The following is a 22,983-nucleotide window of genomic DNA, read 5'->3' on the forward strand; positions in this document are numbered from 1 at the left end:
CAATGGTTCAATTTACCCCCAAACTTATTTTCTGATATCTTAGAAACTAGAGACACTGTTCATGTTCGATCCCTGTTACAAGTGCTACAATGTTGATGAATAAATACCTAATTGTTGACTAAATTTAAGCCACACACAAACATTCTGTACATGCAGACGGGTGACAAATTAAAGGAAAAGCCAACATAAAGTGTCTTAGTAAGGTGTTGGGCCACCAGAGCAGCTTCAGTGCTCCTTGGCATTGATTCTACACGTCTCTGAACTCTACTGGAGGGATGAACACCATTCTTCAAAAAGATATTCCCTCATTTGGTGTTTTGATGATGGTGGTGGAGAGCGCTGTCTAACATGTCAGCTCAAACAGACACACAGTGAAAAGTATGAGTGCCTTTGTTAAATTGATGGCATCAATAAAGTTCAAAATTATCTCAAATTTGTTTGATTTTGTGTAATTTTTATATCAGTATTTAATAATAACACTATTTACCCATGGAGGGCTCAATTGACCCCATCCCCATGCTCATTTTACCCCTACCTTGGGGTAAGTTGTGCCATAGGACTAACTTTTTTTGATGGCTCATTGTTCTAAAACCATAATAATTAGATAACTTGTTTTAATTTCCATGGGTACACAACAACCTGAGGTATATATAGTAACTATTATTTGAAACAAATACACTTTCATTTTGCAGTAAAATCATCAAATGTAAAAAGCGGCTCATGTTACCCCGTTCTCCCATACATAATGTGATGAAAAACCAGACTCCAAAGGATCATACTCTATTGAATTATTTTTCACTTAAAACAAAGTGTACAAATTAACACAAATGGTTTGCAGGGATATAAGCACAAATATTTAATTGTAGACCAACAGTAAGCTATTCAGTTCAAAATGTGGATTACAAAATCAGTTTTGAAGCTCTAAAACTCTTGCCACTCTATGTATGGATCACAAGCTCTTTTTCAGGATAATAAAATGAAAGTGTTGCAAGGGTTGCACAAATATATTTTCCATTTAAATGTGTATTCATGAAAATGGCAACACATTTATATATTTTCTATTGAAGACAAAAATGCACAAGAATTTATGGTACAGATTAACAAGACAAGATAACAAAGCCAGTGTAGATGTTGGAACAGTTTTGGTGTTTTCTATCTTGTATCGTCTTGTCTGAGGGACATCAACTGACTTCATGTTTGTTACTCTGGTGTGGGTTCGCCTCCCTCAACCCCCGGATCAGCTGTTCCCCCCTCATTAATCATGCCCTTGTATTTACTCTTGAAAAATCCAGCCTGAGAGTACAAAACAAAGGAAGTTAGATAAAAACATTGCAATCCTGAATTAGAGATGCACAATAAAAAGATAAAAAGAGCCAAACCAAATGAGAGAATAATGAAAATATAAAGATACCACATTCAAGTTTTATAACTGGGTGTATTTTGTGATAAAGGCTGCCTAATAACAGACCTCAGCTTGTCTTATTGCCTCCATAATGCTGTGTAATGAACTGAAACAGTGCATGTACAGTATCTCACCTTGTACAGGCCAGCAGTGAGTAAAGCCAGTAAAGCCAACCCTCCCACAGATCCTCCAACAATCTCTTTGGTGAAGTCTGGTTCAGGATACACTTCTACCTCTGCCACAATCTGTGAAGTGACAGATTTTGGATCAGATCTACATTCAAGCTCTTTTCAAACACAAATAAACAAATCTGATGTGTAATTACCTTGTGAACAGGAGGGTTGTTATTTGACTGCACGGAAAAGAAGATGTACTGGTTTCTGTCATACTCCAGACTGGCCGTGCTGGTCAAGAGGAATTTGGCAGAACCAAGTCCAATCTGTGTAAGAAAAACAGGGGAATTGGACATTTAATTTAATCTTTAGGGTTGTTCATTTTCATTAGAACATTATTATTTTTAATACACACACATTAGTTACCTGCTTTATCCATTCAGAACTAAGGTTGGCAGAGATTGTGTACTTTTTATGCTCCTGTATTCCCATGACACGATTGCACTTGAACACTCTGCAACTGGCTACAGAGCAGTCCTGTGGGTGATTAAAAGGAGGCCTAAATTTATTGCTGGAAACAGGGAAAACGTATGTGTAATGCACTAAAATACCATACATTTCTAAATACATATATAATTAGATTCGATTAAATTCTACCATGTACAGATGGTAGAGCCTCTGATACTTACCACTGACTTATCTTTTTGTATCTGAGCAACAAAATTTGTGATGGTGGGTTTTTCATCTTTGTCTCTTTGGCAGTCTGGAATCTGAAATAGAGCTGATTCATGTCAGTTTAACGGAGAACAAATTCATCCACAAGGCTTTAGTTTCATAAAAAACAGCTACATTTGAGACATGTGGGGTCTCAGTAACAATGAGTTCCCACATGTTACCTGCAAACTGCTCGAATCCACCCAGATGTCTTTATTACCGAGCTTTACTGGCACCCTGATCACCACAGTGAAATTCAGTGCTCTGATGTCATTTACAACCTAAGAGGGGAGAAAAGAAAAAGACCTACTGAGCATTAAAGTCAAGTCTGAATAAAGTTAATTAACCTTTTTTAAAAAAATGATATTATGATAGGATAAGATTTTTTACCTTAATTGATTGTTGGACTGGTTTCTGCAAATTACTCTTGCCATAAGTGAAATTGCTGTAGCTGAGGGAACTGAACAGAAACATTGAATGTTTCAAAGACATTAAGCTTTACGATGTCAATTTAAATTATTTTAAAATCTTTTTAAACTTATTAAATCACATGGAACACAAACCTTTCAATTGTCATAAAAATGCTGTACTTCACAGCAATCCCTCTCATTTTGTGAAGTTCACTTGACTTGGAGTGCTCGTTCCCACTAAGAGAGGTGAAATTAATTGTACACATGAATAATAATAATAATAATTGTCACATACATACATGTACAGTGATGTGCTTATAGGCTGGAAGATGAACACAACAGTACCTGGTGGCATCTGCAGTGATGAATAACTTCCTGTCAAGTTGACTGTTGGTGTCAATCCCATAGGACACAACGAAGAGCGCCTAACACAAAACGAATGAGAGAGATCAGATTGTCTCCTTTCTCGGTTCAGCTGCAGTGAGACGAGATGCTTCTGTACACACTACAAACCTTAGTGTTGGTCTTGAAAATAGGCTTGTCAATAGTGCAGTCTGTCTTTCCCTGAGATAAGTCAGCTCCACTGTCCAAGGATTTGCACTCAATTCTTCCCTTTATTAAAAAATAAATAAATTAAACAAAAGCACACATAATCCACAATCACTGCATAACCTCAGAGAGCAGCTGACCAGAGTTGAATTGAAACAGACTTGATCCTCACCTGCAGGCCTGTAAACTTCCTGTAGGAGAGCCCAGGTGGGTACGTGAGAATGACATGGCTGTTGTAGGAGTTTTCCTCCCTGTTTTCCACTGACACAGTGACCTCCAGCAGTTCATCAATGCCTACTTTAACCTCTGAGGAACTGATAGATTAGGAGAACATGGAAAAGTGAAGGTAGGAAAAAAACACAAAGAGAGTCCAGGTGCATGTAACTTTAGTCCAGCATGTAGAAAAAGAGTAACATGCTAAATGCTCTGCTGAAAGAGGAGAATTAAAAGAGCATGCTGATCAATTTGGGAGTGCAAAGAGAAAAGTTAAACATGTCACCTGCCCACCAATAGTAAATCCACAGATAAAACAGTAGATCCACCCACCTAAGTCAGGCTTCACATTTGAAACTCAGCCTCACCTGGTGAAGTTGAAATCCACTTTCAGGTTATCTATACAGTTGCTGTCATTGCCGCAGTTGATTTCAAACTGTAACTGTGGAAGACAGTATGAAGTAAACCATGTATGTTCAGAAAGTGTAAGAGCAAACAGCCAAGAAAGACATCTCTCCATATCTCTCTTCTGTCTATATAAAGCAAAGAATCTCTGTCTGTCTGTCTGTATCTACTAGTGCAGTGCCCTTTCAAAACGTACCTGTTTGGAACGGGTTCATTTCTCAACATATATAAATGTGCCGATCCCTTAAAACCCTCTCATGCAGACTAGCAGTAGACGCTATAATTTACTCATGTTCCCTCAACGCTTCACATGCAGGCTATCGGTAGATGGTACAATTTACCAATGCTCCTCAAATGCCTCACATGCAGAATATCTGAAGACTACAATTTTGAGTTGAGCTGAAGTTGATCAGATGAACTGTGGTGCCTGTTCAAAATGTGCCTGAGACATCCTGCACTATGTCTTATATACAAAGTTCCCGCATGTGAGGAACGGGAACAGAGCTTAACTCTCTAAGCTTTTTCAATTGCCTGTGGAGTCAACGAACGGAAATACGGATAAAGCCACTCTGCCGTTGCAATTCGCATTGTGGTTGGAGATGGGATTACATCTGTAATGATAATGATTGAAAACGTTTAAGAGACTTAAGCTCTACTATTGAATTGTGTGCTCTGAACGAAACTTGGCATGTACATTCAAGACTGAATGCTGGATGTCTCAGGCACTCTAAAAATACCTCATAAACAACATTGCTTCTGCTTCTTCTTCTGCATGTGGATTCAACGAACGGAAATACAGACAGTGTCACTCTGCCATTGCAACCCACATTGTGGTCAGAGATGAGATTACAACCGTAGTGATAAGAACTACCATAGAGAATGAATTGAAAAAGTTTAGAGAGTTAAGCTCTGTTCCCGTTCCTCACACACGGGAACTTTGTATATATGTTCAAAACATAGTGCAGGATCTCTCAGGCACGTTATGAACGGGCACTATAGTTCATCCCATCAACTTCAGCTCAACTCAAGATTGTAGTCTCCAGATATTCTGCTAGGTGTTTAAGGAGCATCGGTAAATTGTAATGTCTACTGATAACCTGCATGTGAGGTGTTTAGGGAACATCAGTAAATTGTAGCATCTATCAGTAGTCTGCATGAGAGGTGTTTAGGGGAGGGGCACAACTCTCTCTAGGTATTAAGAAATTGAACAGGCACATTTTGAACGGGCACTGCACTAGTGACAAATAAATGGAATTACAACTGAATATTATCTCTTGTGGCTTGTAGTGATAGTTTTTGGTTGGAAATCCAACCAACGGGAAAATGCACCAAGTTTACCAACTCATCCACTGATTTGGACCAGAGCAAACAAATACAGGTTTGAAAACACCCTCAGTATGAATAAAACCGACCAATAAACGAGGGTGTCTTTAAAGATTACTTACAGGATGAAAAGTTGTTGTCTGAGCCTGTTGGGCCAGACTTGGCTTGAGATTTTTGTCAGAAGCCAAACCGTCAAAGGTGAATCGGAGCTCATTGTTAAGTGGATTCAGAGCATCTTCTGGACAGGCCTGTGAGAGGAAGGTACTATTATGAATATCAAGGTAGTGAAAGTTGGTTATATGAAAAATTTTGTTTTTCACATTGAAGCTGTGTGGGTTGTAGTGGGTTTTCCTGATGTTATTAGGTTTTAAACAACTCACCTCAATGTGGAAGCTCACATCGAAGCATCGTTGCTCTAAGCCAAGAGTTATTGATCCACTCTGCTCTCTCTGTTTCTCCGTGATGTAAGCTCGGTTGTTTGGGACCTTACGTGTGGCATCCAGCGTTAAAGTATAATTAATCGTTGCTCTAGCTGGAATTAGAGTTTCATTTAAAGGTTACTCGTGTACACACATATCTAAATGGATGGACAGTGGGTCTGTGGTTTAGAGACAGTGAAGAGAATCAGTGACCTTTATCTACTGTAGAGCGTCTGGTCATGGTAAAGCAGATTGTAGCTGTGTTGTCCAGTGGTTTTGAGCAGTCTGAGTTTTGAGTTTGGATTTTGTTTGGGTTGAACGTCACCGCAGCATCTACCATTACTATAGGCTTTGATCTGGATATGGACAGAGTACATATGAAAATTGTAAAGCAGTATACCAAAATGACAACTGGTAAATCTTATTTTAGCTGCCTGATACAATCCACTATTGGTGAACAGTTCTGTCCTAAATTAGTAACAAGAGACTTAAAATTGTGTTACTATGAAAGGTGGAGACTTCATGGTTATAAACCTTATACATAAATTACATAAATGAACACAAATGGTAGAATTACACTTGAGAGTAATAATGTGTGACAGGAGCATCTTACCTGAGTAAGACAACTGTTCCCTTTGAACCCACTGCTAAATCAGGCAGATTGTCGTTACTAAGGTCAAAAGACGACTGACTGATCGACATGCCAAAGAACTTCAGTCCTGACTGGACTTCAGAGGAAGCGATTCTCTATGTAAATGAAAACATTTTAACCAATCAAAACTACATTTTGTCTAGATTAAATATAAATATATTATATATAAATAATATTGTATATTAAATACTGTGGCAAACAAGAGGCCATACATATCATTTAAATCCTCTTGTTTCTTTGCTCTCGCTCACCTGTGAGCAAGTACGACTAATCCTTCCTCCCCCTGTTTCACCGTGGAAGATGTAGATGCTACCTTGACCACCATTCTCCAAAGGTGCTCCAACTGCCAAATCATTGAGACCATCACTGTTAAGGTCAGGCAGTACAGCAAGAGAAGACCCAAACCTTCCTTGGTCAGATGCATCCCCTCTCAGTACTAATGGATTATCGAAGTGACACTCAACTCTCTAGTGGAAATAGGAAAAAAGGATGAGAGTCAATGTTTGAATTCTCATTGAAAAAATCCAATAGATTCTGGACAAAACTGTCATTTACCACATTTGACAAGCTGCAAACATAAACTCGTCCTTCTCCTTTACTGTCTATGTACATAGGGGCAGATATGAGGACTAGGTCAGTGTAGTTGTCACGATCCACATCCATGGCGCAAACCACTGCACCAAAATATTCACCACTCTGAAACTGTGTGAGCAACAAAAAACAATTAGTAAAGTGAGGAAACAACAACCTTTAAGATTTAAGATTTAAAAATTAATTCTTTACATTGTCGTAATCATGAACACACACCTGCCAAGCAGCGGGGTCAATTTTTTGTTCAGTGCTGTCATCAAAAACTGAAATCACAACTCCTCTGTGTTGATATCTTGGAGCACCAACAATTGTCAGTGTGCCACGCGACGTTTTGGCGACTGCCATGGAGTAACCTAGAATTAAAGAGTCAAGCCCATTAGTATACAAAGGTTTGGCCAACTGAGGACAAACTGTATCTTTTGCTGATTTAATTAACATAACATCATCATTACCTTTGCTGGGAACAATCTTTAAAATTACACATTTCAGCAAGCTATTGATTACAAATAAGCATTATTTATTCTTTGTTTAATTTCACATTAAAAAACTTGCTTTGGGTCACCCCCTACACACTTTTCCTTGCAGGATGCTTCTAGTTCAGAATATTCTTTGCTTTTCTTGTGTGCATTTAAATCTGGAGACCATGAGGAGCATTCACTTTGGTCTTCCCTGAACACATTTTAAAAACCATCACAATTTCTATACAAGCTGCACCTCCAGGATTTGTTGATATCTTACTGGCATCTGCACAACTTTGAATCATATAAGATCCATCAACATGATCAGTACTGGGTGTGGTATTTGGTTCTTGATTTTCCTTTAGATGGAACTTTGGTGATTGATGTATTTTCTTTATTTAGAAGACATTAAAGTGTAGGATCATCTTTTGCAAAAAAAATCAAAAACAAAAAAACTGTCCTTTTTGGCATTACATGCGATATCAAATATGTTGCTGTAAAGTTTCCACTCCTTATTCCTCATTTGCTTTTTTATGTCCCTTTTCCAAACTCTTGTGTTTTCAAAAGATGGGAAGAGGGATTACAATACAGCAGTGTAAATACACCATTGCATGTACTGTAATATTCTTACCCAGATAACTGTCAGGTTCCACATTCGAAGAATCATAGGAGATCCACTTCTGGTCTGCGCTTGTGTAATGCTGATAGCCTCCCTTCCACTGGTTGGCACCAACAATACCCATCTGAATCCCCTGCAATTTAGACAGAAATGTACAGAAAATGTATTTACCACAAAACATTAGCCAAGGAAAAGGCTAAATGCATCATACATTCATCATTTGGACTTTATTTAACTATATACTTTTCATACTATCTATATACTACTATCTGGTGAATGTCTGGTGTTTTTAATTACCCCAGGCACATAAGCTGCACTGAATCCCACTTGAGCCATTTCCATTTTCAGTGACTCTCCACCAGTTTTAGCTCCTGTAACAGCAACATAAATGAGCACACATTTCTGAATGCAGCATTATACAATGCAACAAGTTAAATTCCAAATTTCCATAAAGAAGTCTTTACAGCCTGGTCACCAGAATAAAACGTTGGAAGTTTACGTTTCTGCAAACCACAGAAACGTTGAATATCTACGTTTCAACACGTGTAATACGTATCATATTAATATTTCAACAAAACGTATAATCTCAACATTTCTACAAAATGTAACATATTAACATTTCAGCAATACGTATCATATCAAAATGTCAACAAAACGTATCATCTCAACATTTCTAAAGTGACGTAGTTCACATACAATCTATATGAGCTGACTTTCCTAATAGGCGTAGGACGGGCCCGTGGATGGTTCATAAATTTCTTAGCAGCAAATTGGAAATCAGCAGAGTACGAGTCCACCTCGAAACCAATGTCCGCTTCCCGTTTCAACCGACAAAGCGGGTATTTTTAGCGAGACGTCAGGACATTTGCAGCCGTTTTTCAGGCGAGAAAACCGGATGTTTTTAGTGAGACATCGGCTGTTTTTATTTTATTTTTAATTTTTAACCCAAACCATGATCTTTCCCTAACCCTAACCAAGTGGTCTTTGTGCCTAAACCTAACCAGACCTTAACCATAGCGTTGTCACACCATAAAACATCATTATCCAATGAGTAGAAATGTAAATATGCTACGTTTGTATAAATGTTGATATGATACTTATTATACGTGTTGAAACGTATATATTCAACGTTTCTGTGGTTTGCAGAAACGTTCATTGCCAATGTTTTGTTCTGGCAATTGGTTGGATTTTAATACAGTGGATTTACAGAGAGCAGACACAATGAGACAACATTACAATAAATTCATGCTCAGACTAATATAACACACAGATTTGAAAATTCATCATAGCTCCAAGTTGTAATTATCAATTATTTGCCAATGACTCATTTCATATGTTAAAACAGGAGGTCTGTATTTTCTAATATTGTCCATGTTACTAATGTAACTTGAAATGAGCCCCCTTAATGAATGACAGGAAAACTACTCATTATGTTTACTTTTTTAAAATGAAAGAAATATTTTAAGCTATCATGGTAAGGTTACATTGGTACCTTCGATAGAGAAGATTTTTTCCTGCAAATTCTGCCGTATTGCTTTAAGAGCGCCAAAGTTTTCCACTTGAAACATGTGGTTTTCTGGGGGATTAGATGCAATGATTTCTAGTTCCTGTTTTGCTTCAGGGTTTGTGAATGCATCCCCCACCTGTTGAGAAAACATGTTTGAGGTGTTAGACTGTGCAACAGAATTGAATTGTTTACTTTTTAAAATACAGTTGATAAGATAAATGTTTTATCCACATGTATGTAAAAGACTGAGTCCATTGATATTGTATACTCTCAATCTGACTGACAGGTCTTTAATACACAAGCTAACACTAGACACAAACTAAATCCAAGACAATAGTTTTCTGATTCTGTAAAAGTTTGTTTCACATCTCAAGTCTTTGTAAACTGGAGCCAAGCTGACCTATATTTGATTTATAATTGGCTAAAAACCACAGAGCCCAATTTCTATAACTATATCAATTCAATTCAATTCACATTTTATTAAAGACACAACTCATGGAGGGTCCATAGCACAATAAAATACAAAGTGTAAAGTATAAAACACACACACAAAAAAAAACAAGAAAGAATAAATTAATAAACAATCTCAAAAAACAAAAGGCATTCCACAATAATCAGGCAATTGCATTTAGGCTATACCGCCAATGGTTCCACAGTCTAGATGAGAACCTGACGGAACTCATTTCAGGTTTGGTCAAAGCTGAGACAATATTGTTAGCGGAATCAGATAATCTGCACATACATCTATATATAAGATTTGGTATTACAGCAGAGCAGGTGGGTACTCCAACATTAACAAACATTTGGCTTGCGCTGCAGCTTCTTGGAGCTTTAAGCAGCAGCCTCATACTGTCATTATAAGCCACTGTGAGTCTCTGTATGCAGCCTTTTCTGTAGCACCGCCACAGGTGGGCCGTATATAGTGGGGTACAAAAAGCTTTAAAAAGAGAGATCTTCACAGTCACCGAACACATACTTAATTTACAAGCCAACATGTTTGCTTGTGCGTACAACTTTCGACACTGTCTGTAAATGTCCCTATCATCTGATAAAGTTCTATAATGGCCCAAATATTTAACCACTTACTCCATCAATATTTGATGGTAGCGATGTTTTACAATTATTCATTATTCTGACTTCTTTCCAGAAGTCATTAGGGCTATTATTTTGCAATTTCCTCGCAAGTGAATCAGATCTCATTGTATTCTCATTCCTTTTAATAAATTGAAGGGCATATTTAAAATTATCTCCGAGCTGTTTAGTTTACCAGCTTTATCTTTAATGGCAGGCACCAGTATAACAGATAAAATAGAGTCAGATAGAACACCATGGACTAATAACCCAGTAAAACAAATAGCAAGCAAAGGGTAGAGTTTCTTTACTTCCTCGCAAGTGAATCAGATCTCATTGTATTCTCATTCCTTTTAATAAATTGAAGGGCATATTTACAATTAGCATTTGCACGTTTCTTATGTTCAAATATGGGACCATGTTTATTTCTACCCAATTCTACCCATGCTTTAAAAGCCCTTCTAGCCTCAGCATGGAGCTCTTTTACATAGTCATTCCAACCCGGTTTAGCATGGTACACATCAGACTTATGTTTATAAAAAGGCCTGCTGGACATAAGGAGAGACTCCACAATGGAATCATACATAAAACATAACTAATTACTATGTCGCAGGTTTTTACAATTCATATCACAACAAACAGTAGCATCTTTTGGTAGTTCAACACCTCCCAACAAGGTGTCAGTTTGAGAAATGTATTCTTTAAGATTCTCTTGTGTTAAGTTAGACCAGTTTAATTTCCCTGCACCTATGTTGCTATCAACAGACGATTGAACAGGTATATTGCCAAAATTTAGCAACATAGAAAAGGGTATGTGGTCCGTAGTGGCCAGATCATAATTAATCTCCATGGCATCTAGAGTGTTATGTGCATCAGCTGTGCATATACAGTGATCAAGCCATGAAGTTGAATGCCAAGCTTCACTGATATATGCATAGCTATTGTCAGACATAAGCACATTGCTAGAGAGGATCAAACCAACATCAGAACAAAACTGCATTAAGTGATTAGCAAATAAAGAATTAACATCAGAGACATCAGCATTCATATCTCCAACAACATAGATGTAGGTGGAAGTACAGTCTTGAATGAAAGACATCACACATGCCAATGTATTGAGATATTCCCCTTCATTTTGGTAACACTCATAAGGTGTATAAATGTTCAAAATGATGAACTTTTTGTCCTTACAATTAAACTCTACTCCAATAGCCCAGTCAACGTCTAATCTAACCACATTGACCAGCTGATCATATTTCTTATTCCATAAAATGGCGACTCCACCTGGAATTCTGCCTCGAACTATTTTGCTGCTAAGGTCAGTAGTAGACTCACCAGCCCCGTAAAAGTCTTTATGTAAAGAATTTAGTCTTTCCAAGTCTTGTTTAGCTAAGAATGTCTCTTGAACACACAATATATCACAGATCTCCAAGAGCTTGTCCACAACCACACGGCGAGATTTGTCTGCATCACTGTGGCCAACACGCAGCCCTCGTGCATTATATGATACAACACTGATTTGCATTTAGATTAGTTCAGTTCATATTATGCCATCTTTACTAGCTGCTTACGTTTGACTGGGCATATACTAGGCTATGGCTCCCATGTAGAGATACAGGTGTATTCACAAAGCGCTGCAGACCAGCTCCCCCTGCTGATCCACAGGCCTCACTGTCATTAGCTCTGAGTCTACGAGCCTCATAATAACGATGGACATAAGTCCCAGCTGGCCAAAGTTGTGGCTTGTACATATCAGCAACTTCATTGCATTCTGCAGTGACCTGAAACGAGCTGAATCTGTTCCAGGTTGAGTCAATTTTTGGGCATGTCACTGATTTATTGCCAAATTTCTCAGTCAAATAACTACGTAGAGTGTCAGCATCCAGGTTAGGGGAAAATCTAGAGGCAAACGCACTCACCAACTTGGTTTTAACCACTTGAATGTTACTCTCAGAACTATAGTTATTCAGTTATATAAGAAAGTATAATCAAATTTATGAGAGTATAATCAAATTTATCAGAGAAATTATGGATTGGGCCTTTAAAGTAGTCAAATAGCATCATGTGACACTGCAAAATAAAACTCACAGAAATATAGTATTCACTGTAAATTGAACTGTATGTCATGTTTAAATGAATAAAACACAACATTCAGCACATTTGAATTAACTAAACAACTTACCCCAATAGCAAAACGAACAATTTTTTTATTCTCAGCTAAGTCTGCTGCATATGGCAAGTTTCGCTGGTCCTGAGATCTTCCATCAGTAACGACTATCAAGACTTTCTTCACATTTGATCTGGAACCTTTTTCTGGTGTGAAAACATTTTGACTGTCAAAAAAAGAAAAAGGTCTAATTTCAGTACAGCTTCTTACAGTACATTTTGTTGTGTTATAAGGTTAATTACATGGCTTTGTAGGTTAGGAAAATTAATTGATATTTCAGGATGCCTTATCTTTTTTTCAGTATTTCTATCCACATTACAGAGAATATTGTCACTTTGTTTGTGTTTCAAAATGTCTTTCCAAATGTCAAAATGTTTTTGGATAGACTTACTTCAATACACAACATCATAAACTACACCTTCAAAAGAGTGGCATGCTGTTTTGTCTACCACAGTGTCTTTTTTGACACACAACTAGCAGTTGCCTAAATCTAAAATGTTTAAAGTCTACGCAGTGCTTAGTGCTTTCAAATTCACTGTAAAAATTATAGTGTATTCTTTTGCAGGACTGCATGTGGAAAAATAAGGTATACTGTGTGTCAAAATGAAAACCACTATTACTTGGCCCAGCATAGATAGATTGGGTTTCATAGTTTAATCCCTGAGACACTTCTGACTGGACAGGAAGTCCAGACAGGAAGTCAACATGATAATTACAGTTACAGCACTTACACCACATATTGGATGGCTTTAGCTGTATAAGTTCCTCCCCCTCGTTGTACTATTGCATCAATGTTAGACTCCCATGATCCATATCGGAAAAAATCATTGAAGAAGTTATGGATGTTGGGTAATCTAGAGAACTGGACAACAGCAAACTGCAAAAAGAGGCAAAAAATCGTAGAGCATAAGTATTTTACAGTCAAGTCGTCATGTAAAACAATTGTGAAATTATATTTTCTTTCAACACTGCACAAAAAAAATTATCTGAGGTTCTATGGTTTCTGTGTGGTTTTACAGGCAGTGGGAACTCTATCCTTTACCCGTGTGTCTCCTGCCAGGAATGAGCGGACCAGATCTTTCACAAAATTCTTCATGGTTTGAAAATCTTGATAGGACACGCTGCCTGAACCATCCAACAGAAACGCAATGTCTGCTTGGATTCGGCACTCTGCACAAGAGATGGGTCATGAATTAGAATAATCCTAAAAAAATTCCCTTGAAGTAACTTGATCAATAATTTTAACATTTGTCCACATATATCATATCATACATACATGCAACAAACTGATTCTGGGCTTCGTAATAAATGAACTATGAATGAACTACATACCTACACAAAATTCCCTTTTAATGTCCCCCACCAGTCTTTCAGTGTTCCATTATCTGGGCGACTATATCAATGATACCTTATTTTTGTATTACTTTTAATTTCACACAAATTATTACTTATTGTGCAAGTTTTAACTACTGTAAATGTGATGCTGAATTTAATAAGAGTTGTTTTAGATTGTTGGACATATTTTAATCTTTGATGAAAAAACAAATTTAACAAGAGTAGCAAGCTGATCAAGTGATCATATTGCATTTTTTGAGTGTCACATTTGTTGTGACTGTGTAACATATTATGTAGCTATAAACTTATCAACAACATTCAGGGTGGGAACACTCAACTCTTTTGAGATTTCAAAACAAGACTTCTCCTCGAGCGAGACTTGGTTAGACACAATAACAAACAAACCGGATCAAGTGAAAGGTAAAGAAAAAACATTTTATTTCTCTGTATGATCCTTTCCATTATGTTGTCAGACACTTATAATAATAATCTGATCCTGTCATTGGCAAAACAAGCACTTTTAGTGGACATACATTGACAGGGCATAAGGATTACATTGCAGCCTGTTTAGCAACTGCTGGCTGAAGTGCTCTTGCTCAATACTAGACCAATTTCAGAAAATTTCATCCCCATTAGACAATTAGGCACAAAAAGATGGGAAAATACTGTCCAGTTTGAAAAATACCGAAGTTTCTCCTTAAGGGCCAGATGCCACCCTCTTATGAACTAAACAGAAACGCAAACTCCTCACCTTGTTGCAAAATTTGCTGTTTTAAGGTCACCTACGAGATTTGTATAGATCCAAGGAGAATTTTTTCTTTTGGGAGGTGTCGGTCAGGTTGATCGCTGTTATACAAGTAGTGTAGATCCTTTAAGGGATAGCTCAGTGCATATGTTGTGTGCGTAGTGAGTGTGCAGCTGTGTGTGAGAGAGAGAGGGCATATCTTGCTGCCCAATATGTATCAACATGCCCCAACCGGAGGGACAGTGAATGACCTAGACACACACAGCATGCGCATGCATTCACACATATACACACACACACAAATACATGCATAAGATATACTGTATGTGTTGAATTGAACTGAATTTAAGTGAAGTGAAGTGAGAGTGTGTGTGTGATGGTGAGGCTGGCGACCGGTACTGGTAATACTATTATTTTTTAAGCTTTTTAGAAATTTTACCAATGACATGCCTGATAGTGGAAGAGTGTTAATAAAGAAGCTACTATAAGTTGATTTCCAACATACTTTTTAATCTTGTTGTTGTCTTCTTGTTGTTGTCTTCTTGTTTTTGTCTTGTTGATGTATTCAGCTCTCACATCTATTTCTATGTGTTTTATGTAGGGTTGTTTAACCGGAGGGGGGGCAACAAATCCTAAACTTGCCTAGGGCACCAATATGACTAGAGTTGGCCCTGTCTGGGTGAGGAGTATACCTCTTGTACAACAAGCACTAAGGGTGTCCTGGCTGGGGGAGGCTGATGGCTTACTGCAGAGCACCATCTGCCTGAGTCTGCCACCTGTGAGCAGTTTAGGAGAATTTCAGCTGTCTGTCACCACCAACCGGGAGGAAACCATGGCTTTTAACCTGCTTACCAGAGGCTGATCTATTACAGCAGGCCCAGTCTTTGGACCTGTGCCACAAGCTAACCCGAGGCCCAGCAGCAGCAGCCTCACAGTCGGCCTGTGGCCCAGCAGTAGCAGCCTCACATGCTAATTGCTGTTTATGCAACACTGAAGACGAACATGACGGTCAGCATAATGGTGTCGGCCACTGAGCTCATCCATATCAAAAGCGAGTTGTAATCAATAGAAATTTTGATTGATGACCTCCTGCAACGTCAAGCTCCAGCCCAGTCACCAGAGTAAAATGTTGCCATGGTATGTTTCTGCAAACCACAGATACGTTGAATCTCTACATTTCTATACGTTTAATACGTAGCAGATCAACATTTCTATAATATGTATCACAGGGAAAGTCACGTAGTTCAGATGATATCTATGTGAGTTGACTTTCATATTAGGAGGAGAAATGTTGGGCGGTTGGCTAGAAAGTTGGTTGCATCATTTCAACTGACAACACCGGGTATATTTAGCGAGATGTCAGGACATTTGCAGCGGTTTTTCTGGCAACAAAACCGAGTATTTTAACCTAAACCATGATCTTTTCCTAACCCTGACCAAGTGGTTTTTGTGCCTAAACCTAACCAGACATTAACCACAGTGTTGTCACAACATAACACATAATTATTCAACCTATAACGGCCATTTAACGTGAGTTTTAATTACACGCAAAATATTCGATTGAAACATAGAGATTCAGTGTATCTATGGTTTGCAGAAACTTACAATGCCAATGTTTTATACTGGCAATTGGGTTGTAGGCTGAGCTGTGCTTCTTGCAGCCTGCAGCCTGGTCTTGAGTGGTAAAGGGAAAGAGAAGGCTCTCTATCCCCTTTTTCGACCCAGAGAATGAAGTCCCCCTGAGAAACCATCTCGACTGGCCAAGCTTGCAGATAGCTCATTTCCTCTGCTTGCAGCTAGTAGTACAAGTGACCAATTCACATCATTAACGAGGAAATGTCCTATCTCTACTCCTTTGTCCAGTGAGACAGGCTCTCCACCTAATCCCCTGCCTAAGACCAAGCATCCCTGGGTAGGGGACCCCATAGGTGGTGAGGGACCTTCTACCGCAGCTAATGCAGTGAAAATTTCTGTTAAAGATCCTAGCAACCTTGTCATATACGATGGGGAATGTCTTAATGGTCAACCTGAGATCTGTGATCCCATCATCAGGATATTCATCATCGGCATACACTCATTGGCATATGGCACTGATCCACTAGTGGCATACCATCAGCCACTTGTCAATCTCTGCGTTTGTTGCCCCCACCTGGATTCACTCTGGTCTTGTTGATGAAAAAAGATAAAGAAGCAGACAAATGTATTTGCATGCATGTGGTAGGGCTGTTTCAAGTCCACACGCACGTGTGCTAAAAAGTACACACATGTACGTGTGTGCATGTGTTATTTTGATGATAGTGTGTTTTAGAGTGTGTGCAGTGATATGAGAATATTATCAGACATTTTTCACCACTATTTTATTATGCCTTTGAAATAGTGAGATTTCAACATAAATACCTTCAGGAGAAGAAGGCACAGGATCCGCAACACCACCAGAACTGTCTATCTGCAAGCATACACCGTTGTACATGGTGATACTTTTGCAGTCCTTTGGGATGGTTGGACCACATGCCTGAAAAGAGACAAAGTCAAGTCGATAATAAGTTTCTAACTTTTCTGGGCTTTCATGAAATTCAAAGCAGACAAAAATTGTTTCACTGGTAGAAAGACAAAGAAAAGTTTAAAAGAATTTTCCCTGACCTTTGCATTTATATTACTAATGAACTGCAAATCTCTGCCATTTACCAACTTACCAGAGTGTTTTTTGTGGTTGGATCACTTGTCATTGTCAAACCAAGGGACATGTTCACTGCAAAATCTGGCACTGCATAAAAAACATCAGTCATCAGTTATGTTAAAACCATCATTTAGTACAGTGACTAGTAACGCTTTAGATTGCAGCCCACAACGTACAGCATAATTACTCCGGAGTTATGGTGTAATCTTACTGTACTAAAGGTGAACCAATAAAGTACGTACCAATATGTAGGTACTGGGGAAGAAGATGTGAAGTGGAAAAAGAGGTAACAATTACTTTACTACTGATATACTACTAATACCGATATTATATTAACTTTTGATGACTTTGCTGGCACTTAGCAACATATCAAAAATGTCCTGCTGCATTTAGGCTTTGCCAGTAAAATCAAAGAAAAGGGAAAAATTGCCCGTTTCTGACCTCAAACCGTATTTGTTGCAAGCTTTTCCCACCAGATAATTGGCAATAAAACTCAACTTTTCCATTATTATTGTGCCACACATTTGTAATGGTTTGTTGACAAACTAGAAACAAGACACTGATTTTAGTTAGCTATATTTCTTGTATAGCCTTACGTAGCCCATTAATATTGTATTTATTCAAATCTAGAATGCCAGCAATGATGGCTTTGTGGCTGAGTGACAAACAGTTTGATTCTTATGGCTTCTCATCAAATGGGAGACATCGTAGCTGTCAGAAATCCAGATATCTCAGACTATAAATTATGGTCAAGAGATATATAGGATCAACATAGGCTAACGTGCATCAGCTTCTTTCCCCTCATCTCAACCACAACTCTGTCATCATCAGGACTTGAAGATGAAAAAGAAGAACAAATTGAGGAAGCAATGCAAGAAAAACAAAGAAATAAAGAATTCAATGCTATTCGTTACTCGAAGGTTTATAATTTATTTTGAAATAAGAAGTATGTTAATTAAATGTTAATGATGTAAGATTTTGTTTTTAATATGATACAAGGCATACAATGTACACTAAAGATTACAGCTGGTGTTTCCTGTGCTTACCCTGTAACTACATGTCACAAGGGGGGAACTATCAGGGAGAAGACTTTCAACATTTTAACGACTTCAAAATTGTCAACATGTGTTTATACTTAAACAAAAGTGAGTAACATCTAGGGCAGGTGAATTCTGTCTGCTGATGGCAGACAGGGCCACATAGCCATAAACAAGCAACCAGTACTGAAATTTGCTGGTGAGATGAACAACAGCTGAGAGTTTTCAGAGGCCGACAGTATACATGACAATACACTGTCCCTTGGACCTTTGTTCCGAGGTAAATGCACAGATGTACCCCATAGTTATTTAGGTACCCCAAAATTATAAAGGAACAATGTAGTTTGCTTGTTTGTTGGTAATAAGGTCATTTTGGAATAAAATCACATCATATTTATTAAATGCTGCAGAAGTCATCACTCCATCTTTCCCAAAACATCCAGATTTTTACTCAGTTTTATGGTCATACTGTACCCTGCAATAATAGAATAGGAACCTGTTAGTTAGATAACAACTACAGTAAAATTCGCTCTAAGTTCCTCTCAAACTTCCAGATTATTGCTCAGTAGGTCATACGTACCCTGTAATATTAAAATAAGTTAAAAAATAACTACAGTATATATTATTTTTAAGATCCAAAATTGTTAGCCCCTTTTTACATAATTTCATATCTTGTTCCCATGTACCTACGTATATGTATTAGTATATACTGTACTGATACACCGTTAGTACAAAAGATAATAAGACACCGATACTCCGGAGTAATTACCCTGTACATTGCAGGCTGTAATCTAAAGCATTACCCAGTGACCAAACCACAGCTATCACCAGAACATATGAACATCGAGAGAGGTCTTGCTGTAATCATTCCTCCTCTTCATACTGGCTATATTAGAGATCCCCTCCTAATTCAATTTCCATGTAAGTGATGTGAAGGATAACAAAATCTTCGGTGGCAAAATAGCTTTTATCATTTAAATTTGAATGGTTTACATAAAGCATTTTCAACTGAGTAGTTGCTCACCTGGTACTGATACTTCCGTGCAGGATTCAGTGGAGCACTTAAATATTTGCCCGCTTTGATTTGATGAATATTGTGCAAGGGGGGCACTGACCAGCAAACTGAGGAAATAAAACCCAACAATCAGGTGAGAGCGCCTGTTCAGTGAGTACAGTGTAGCTAAATAAATCCCACATTTTATCTATTAAGAAATGCTGCATGCTTATGACCTCATTACTGTGAAACTAGCATATGACAGAGATGCAAGCTGGAAAAACCCTATCATAGTCAGATGTGAAGAAGCAGATATGGTTACTGTAAATCCATGTTCCACCACATCACACTACTTACTCTGATTGTCTTTGTACCACCTGGTATCCAAAACCTGCAGCAGAGCTATTCAGGGACTTCCAAGCCACAGGATCGATATTGAAACAAAGTGCAGCCTTTAACACTGAGGAATAAAGAAGGAAGAACCACACAATTGATCTGATTTAAAGCCACAATGTGTACAGTTACAGTATCTTTCAAATTATTCTCATGGCATTAAGTTTTTATTTGCAGGAAAAGGAGATAGTCCTTGTGAAAATCTGTACAGTCTGTGTTGCTTTCAGTCTATAAATGAGTGTAGTGTGTGTTGTCTTTTTTATACAACCACTAGAGGGTACCAAAGTCAGGAATGTTTGAATTTTAAACGGTGGCTCTGAACAATTACTATACATGATAAATACTAAGACTTGAAGTAAAGATACAGTGCACTATTTTACACAGCATGTATAATTGCCTTCACAGGGGATATCCTGTCATGGAGTGATATTTTTGTTTGAATGTTGCAAAAAATAAGGTCTTTCTTACAGCCATCTGTGGGGACGGTTGTGGCTCAGGAAATAGAGCGGGTTGTCCACTAATTGGAAGATTGGTGGTTCAGTCCCCAGCTCCTCCAGTCTGCATGTGGAAGTATCTTTGGCAACATACTGAACCCCAAATTGCTCCCAATGGCTGTACCAGCAATGTGTGTGAATCTGTTAGGTTCCCCTCCTGATGAACAGGTTGGCACCTTCCATGGTAGCCACTGCCATCAGTGTATGAATGTGTGTGTGAATGGGTGAATGTTGGTATGCAGTGTAAAGCGCTTTGAGTGGTCGGAGGACTAGAAAAGTGCTATATAAGTGCAGTCCATTTACCATCTTTTGACCTTTTGAGGTTTTCTAAAAACATGAGGTTTTGAAAAAATGGTCCAAGTTATATAAACTCTTTGATCGCCTGACAAAATAGTTTCTAATGGTCAACAGCTTTTAAAATGGTTGAAAGAGATTGTGTGATAGATAACCATGTTAACTTCCTTTAATGGATCTGTTGAACCTCAGGCAGACACTTGCAGATGGATATTAATTAATTTTGGTAGCCATTACATTTCAAAATATTCCAAATTTGCATCATGTTATACTTTTAATGTCACAGTCTTTCAAAAAAAACCCACCCCCACCACCACCACCACCAACAAAAAAGAAACAGTAAATCCACAAAATAATGATAATGATTTCATCATCCTGAGACCAACACCCTCAGGTTCTGCTTTTTCTTCAAGAAGACAATTAGAGAAGGTGCTATATTTTAGATTTTATTTGTTAATGTTAACCTGTTCATAGTTACCCATCATTTAGTTCATGTCATCAAATTCTGTTGTGTTTTTACAGCATACTGTAATATATATTAATCTGAAATAAACCACTAGTAGCAGAAAATATCACAAAAGGAGTAGCAGGAAATTTGTTACTGCCCTCCCACATAGAACATTTACATCAGCTTCCTCTGATGAGTGAAATAGATGAGTAGGATGTGTTGTGTCGGTGTCTGATATGTTTCACAAGTTGTATACATTCAGCAAATGTGATCATGTTAATTTTCGAGAGCCGAGTAATGTCTGTTGCAGTATTAACAATTCAATTTGAATTCAAACATAATAATAATTTAGGATGTCTGTGTTTATGTGTCAGCCCTCTGAAAAACAATGCCTTCAGTCCACCTTGCAAGCCTGCACAGGATAAGTGGGTATATATAAGAAATTAATGGATGAATTTAAAATAATTTAGGTTCTTACAATCAGTTACACAGGACACAAGTGGGGGGGAAAGGAACTAGTATAAGTTTTAGGTGTAATTAGTGGCATATGAAGCACTTTTTCAGAGCTCCTGAACCATGAGACCTAAAAGTTAAGTAAAGTTGGATTTTGTGGATTGAGACAAGTCTGTGCCGTTTTGAATTACCCCATGTAATGTCCAAAAAGAATTTAGGAGGATTGTGCAGCATTGGTGAAGCAATTTTTAAGACTGAGTTGGTCACATACTGAGGCAGGAAGTTTGACTAACAAAGGATGAACCATAGATGTAAAAATGATCATTTTAATTTTTTTTCTCGATATTATGGAGAAATAGTGATTACAGTGATAGATAGTGATTACAGTGATTACAACAAAACAAATGATAATTTATTATAATAAAAGTTACTGTGATTGCAGCATGTTATAGAAACATAGCTGCTGAAGATGTTTATAAAATAAGATATCATTAAATGAAATGGCAGGATCCTATTTTCACTGCTGGCACAAAAACTCATAAAGGGACAATGAAAAACAAAATCAGGATGTACAAATTTTGTCTTACCTGACAAGAATAATGAGGTAGATATTAACCAGTCCATTGTGTTACTCCCATGAAAAACACTAAAAGAATGACTTATTCTATTAGTTGTACAAATTAAACTATGGAAACTATTTCTACTACTGAAGCTGTGATGGAGGGAGATGTTGAAAACAAAATGAAGAAGTAATGAGGTGAAAGAGCCAAGTGCCAAGAAAGTCAGTTAGAGGAACTTTTGTGTAGGAGGGGTTACATTACTGACAAGCACTTTCTGTTGTATGTGAGGACATTGTATGTTGTCATTTCACTGCACAAAGCATATGCATTTCTTTAATTTTGATCCAATCCCTTAAATAACATATTTTTCAAAGACTTTCAAAGTGTATGTCTAACACTTGTAAGAAGTACAAACAAATTATTTTCAAGTTAGTTTCAGGGCAACTAGATTAAACCCAGAATGATGTTTTGGGTACTAATGCTCATTCTGATGTAAGTCTGATAAATAATGATACAATGATTAAAATGATAAATAGAAAAATAAAACTTGGCAGTTGTGGCAACACATTTGTCACTGAAAAAAGAGAAGAGGATGTTGGACATCGATGTGAGGAAGTTTTATTCAGACCACAAAAGTGTTTTCATCAGACTTGAACAAGTTTTCATCACTTTAAATTCAAGCAAGACGGCTCAGTAGGAATTCAGTTTTAGGCGCTATGGAGGGAAAATGCCAACACAAATGGCACGCTTTTCTTGAGATATTTTTATAGTTCCCTTTTCCAACAGTGCTGTTGATGTCTTTGATTTCTTTCTGACATCAGCCGTGGAGAGAGGAAAATTAAATTTCATATTCCAAATGTGGCCGTATGATGTAGTGGCTCTCCATGCCACCGTGTGGCACTGTGCGAGTTCCTAGTACGCTGTTGCTGGGCGGCACCAT

The 22,983-nt window shown here is 37.8% G+C and overlaps 1 protein-coding gene across 1 annotated transcript; it reads right to left on the reverse strand.

Annotated features, from left to right (window-relative positions):
* Positions 1-692: 692 nt before the first annotated feature.
* Positions 693-22,268, reverse strand: LOC122971014 (integrin alpha-M-like). The gene is made up of 30 exons (XM_044337441.1): positions 22,071-22,268; positions 19,759-19,861; positions 19,432-19,529; positions 17,387-17,457; positions 17,091-17,205; positions 13,656-13,783; positions 13,345-13,490; positions 12,629-12,779; positions 9,361-9,511; positions 8,166-8,239; positions 7,881-8,001; positions 7,008-7,144; positions 6,756-6,902; positions 6,452-6,667; positions 6,162-6,295; positions 5,762-5,904; positions 5,510-5,661; positions 5,252-5,377; positions 3,770-3,843; positions 3,361-3,502; positions 3,153-3,251; positions 2,985-3,064; positions 2,793-2,876; positions 2,620-2,689; positions 2,412-2,510; positions 2,205-2,285; positions 1,942-2,052; positions 1,728-1,841; positions 1,537-1,647; positions 693-1,293 (listed from the first exon to the last, which is right to left on the reverse strand). Exons 1-30 carry the CDS (start codon positions 22,105-22,107, stop codon positions 1,201-1,203), a joined length of 3,408 nt encoding a protein of 1,135 aa, XP_044193376.1. The 5' UTR covers positions 22,108-22,268; the 3' UTR covers positions 693-1,200.
* Between the last annotated feature and the right edge of the window lie 715 nt (positions 22,269-22,983).

Source organism: Thunnus albacares, chromosome 20, assembly GCF_914725855.1.
Source record: "Thunnus albacares chromosome 20, fThuAlb1.1, whole genome shotgun sequence".
Taxonomy (NCBI): Eukaryota; Metazoa; Chordata; class Actinopteri; order Scombriformes; family Scombridae; genus Thunnus; species Thunnus albacares.

What these genes read in the sequence shown, in the direction of transcription:
- LOC122971014 (XM_044337441.1), bottom strand. Translation starts at nt 22,107, where the DNA reads ATGGACTGGTTAATATCTACCTCATTATTCTTGTCAG. An exon ending in GTGGATTTCAACTTCACCAG is followed by an intron (nt 3,503 to 3,769) that starts GTGAGGCTGAGT and finishes CTAATCTATCAG; the next exon opens with TTCCTCAGAGGTTAAAGTAG. An exon ending in CAGTCCAACAATCAATTAAG is followed by an intron (nt 2,511 to 2,619) that starts GTAAAAAATCTT and finishes CTCCCCTCTTAG; the next exon opens with GTTGTAAATGACATCAGAGC.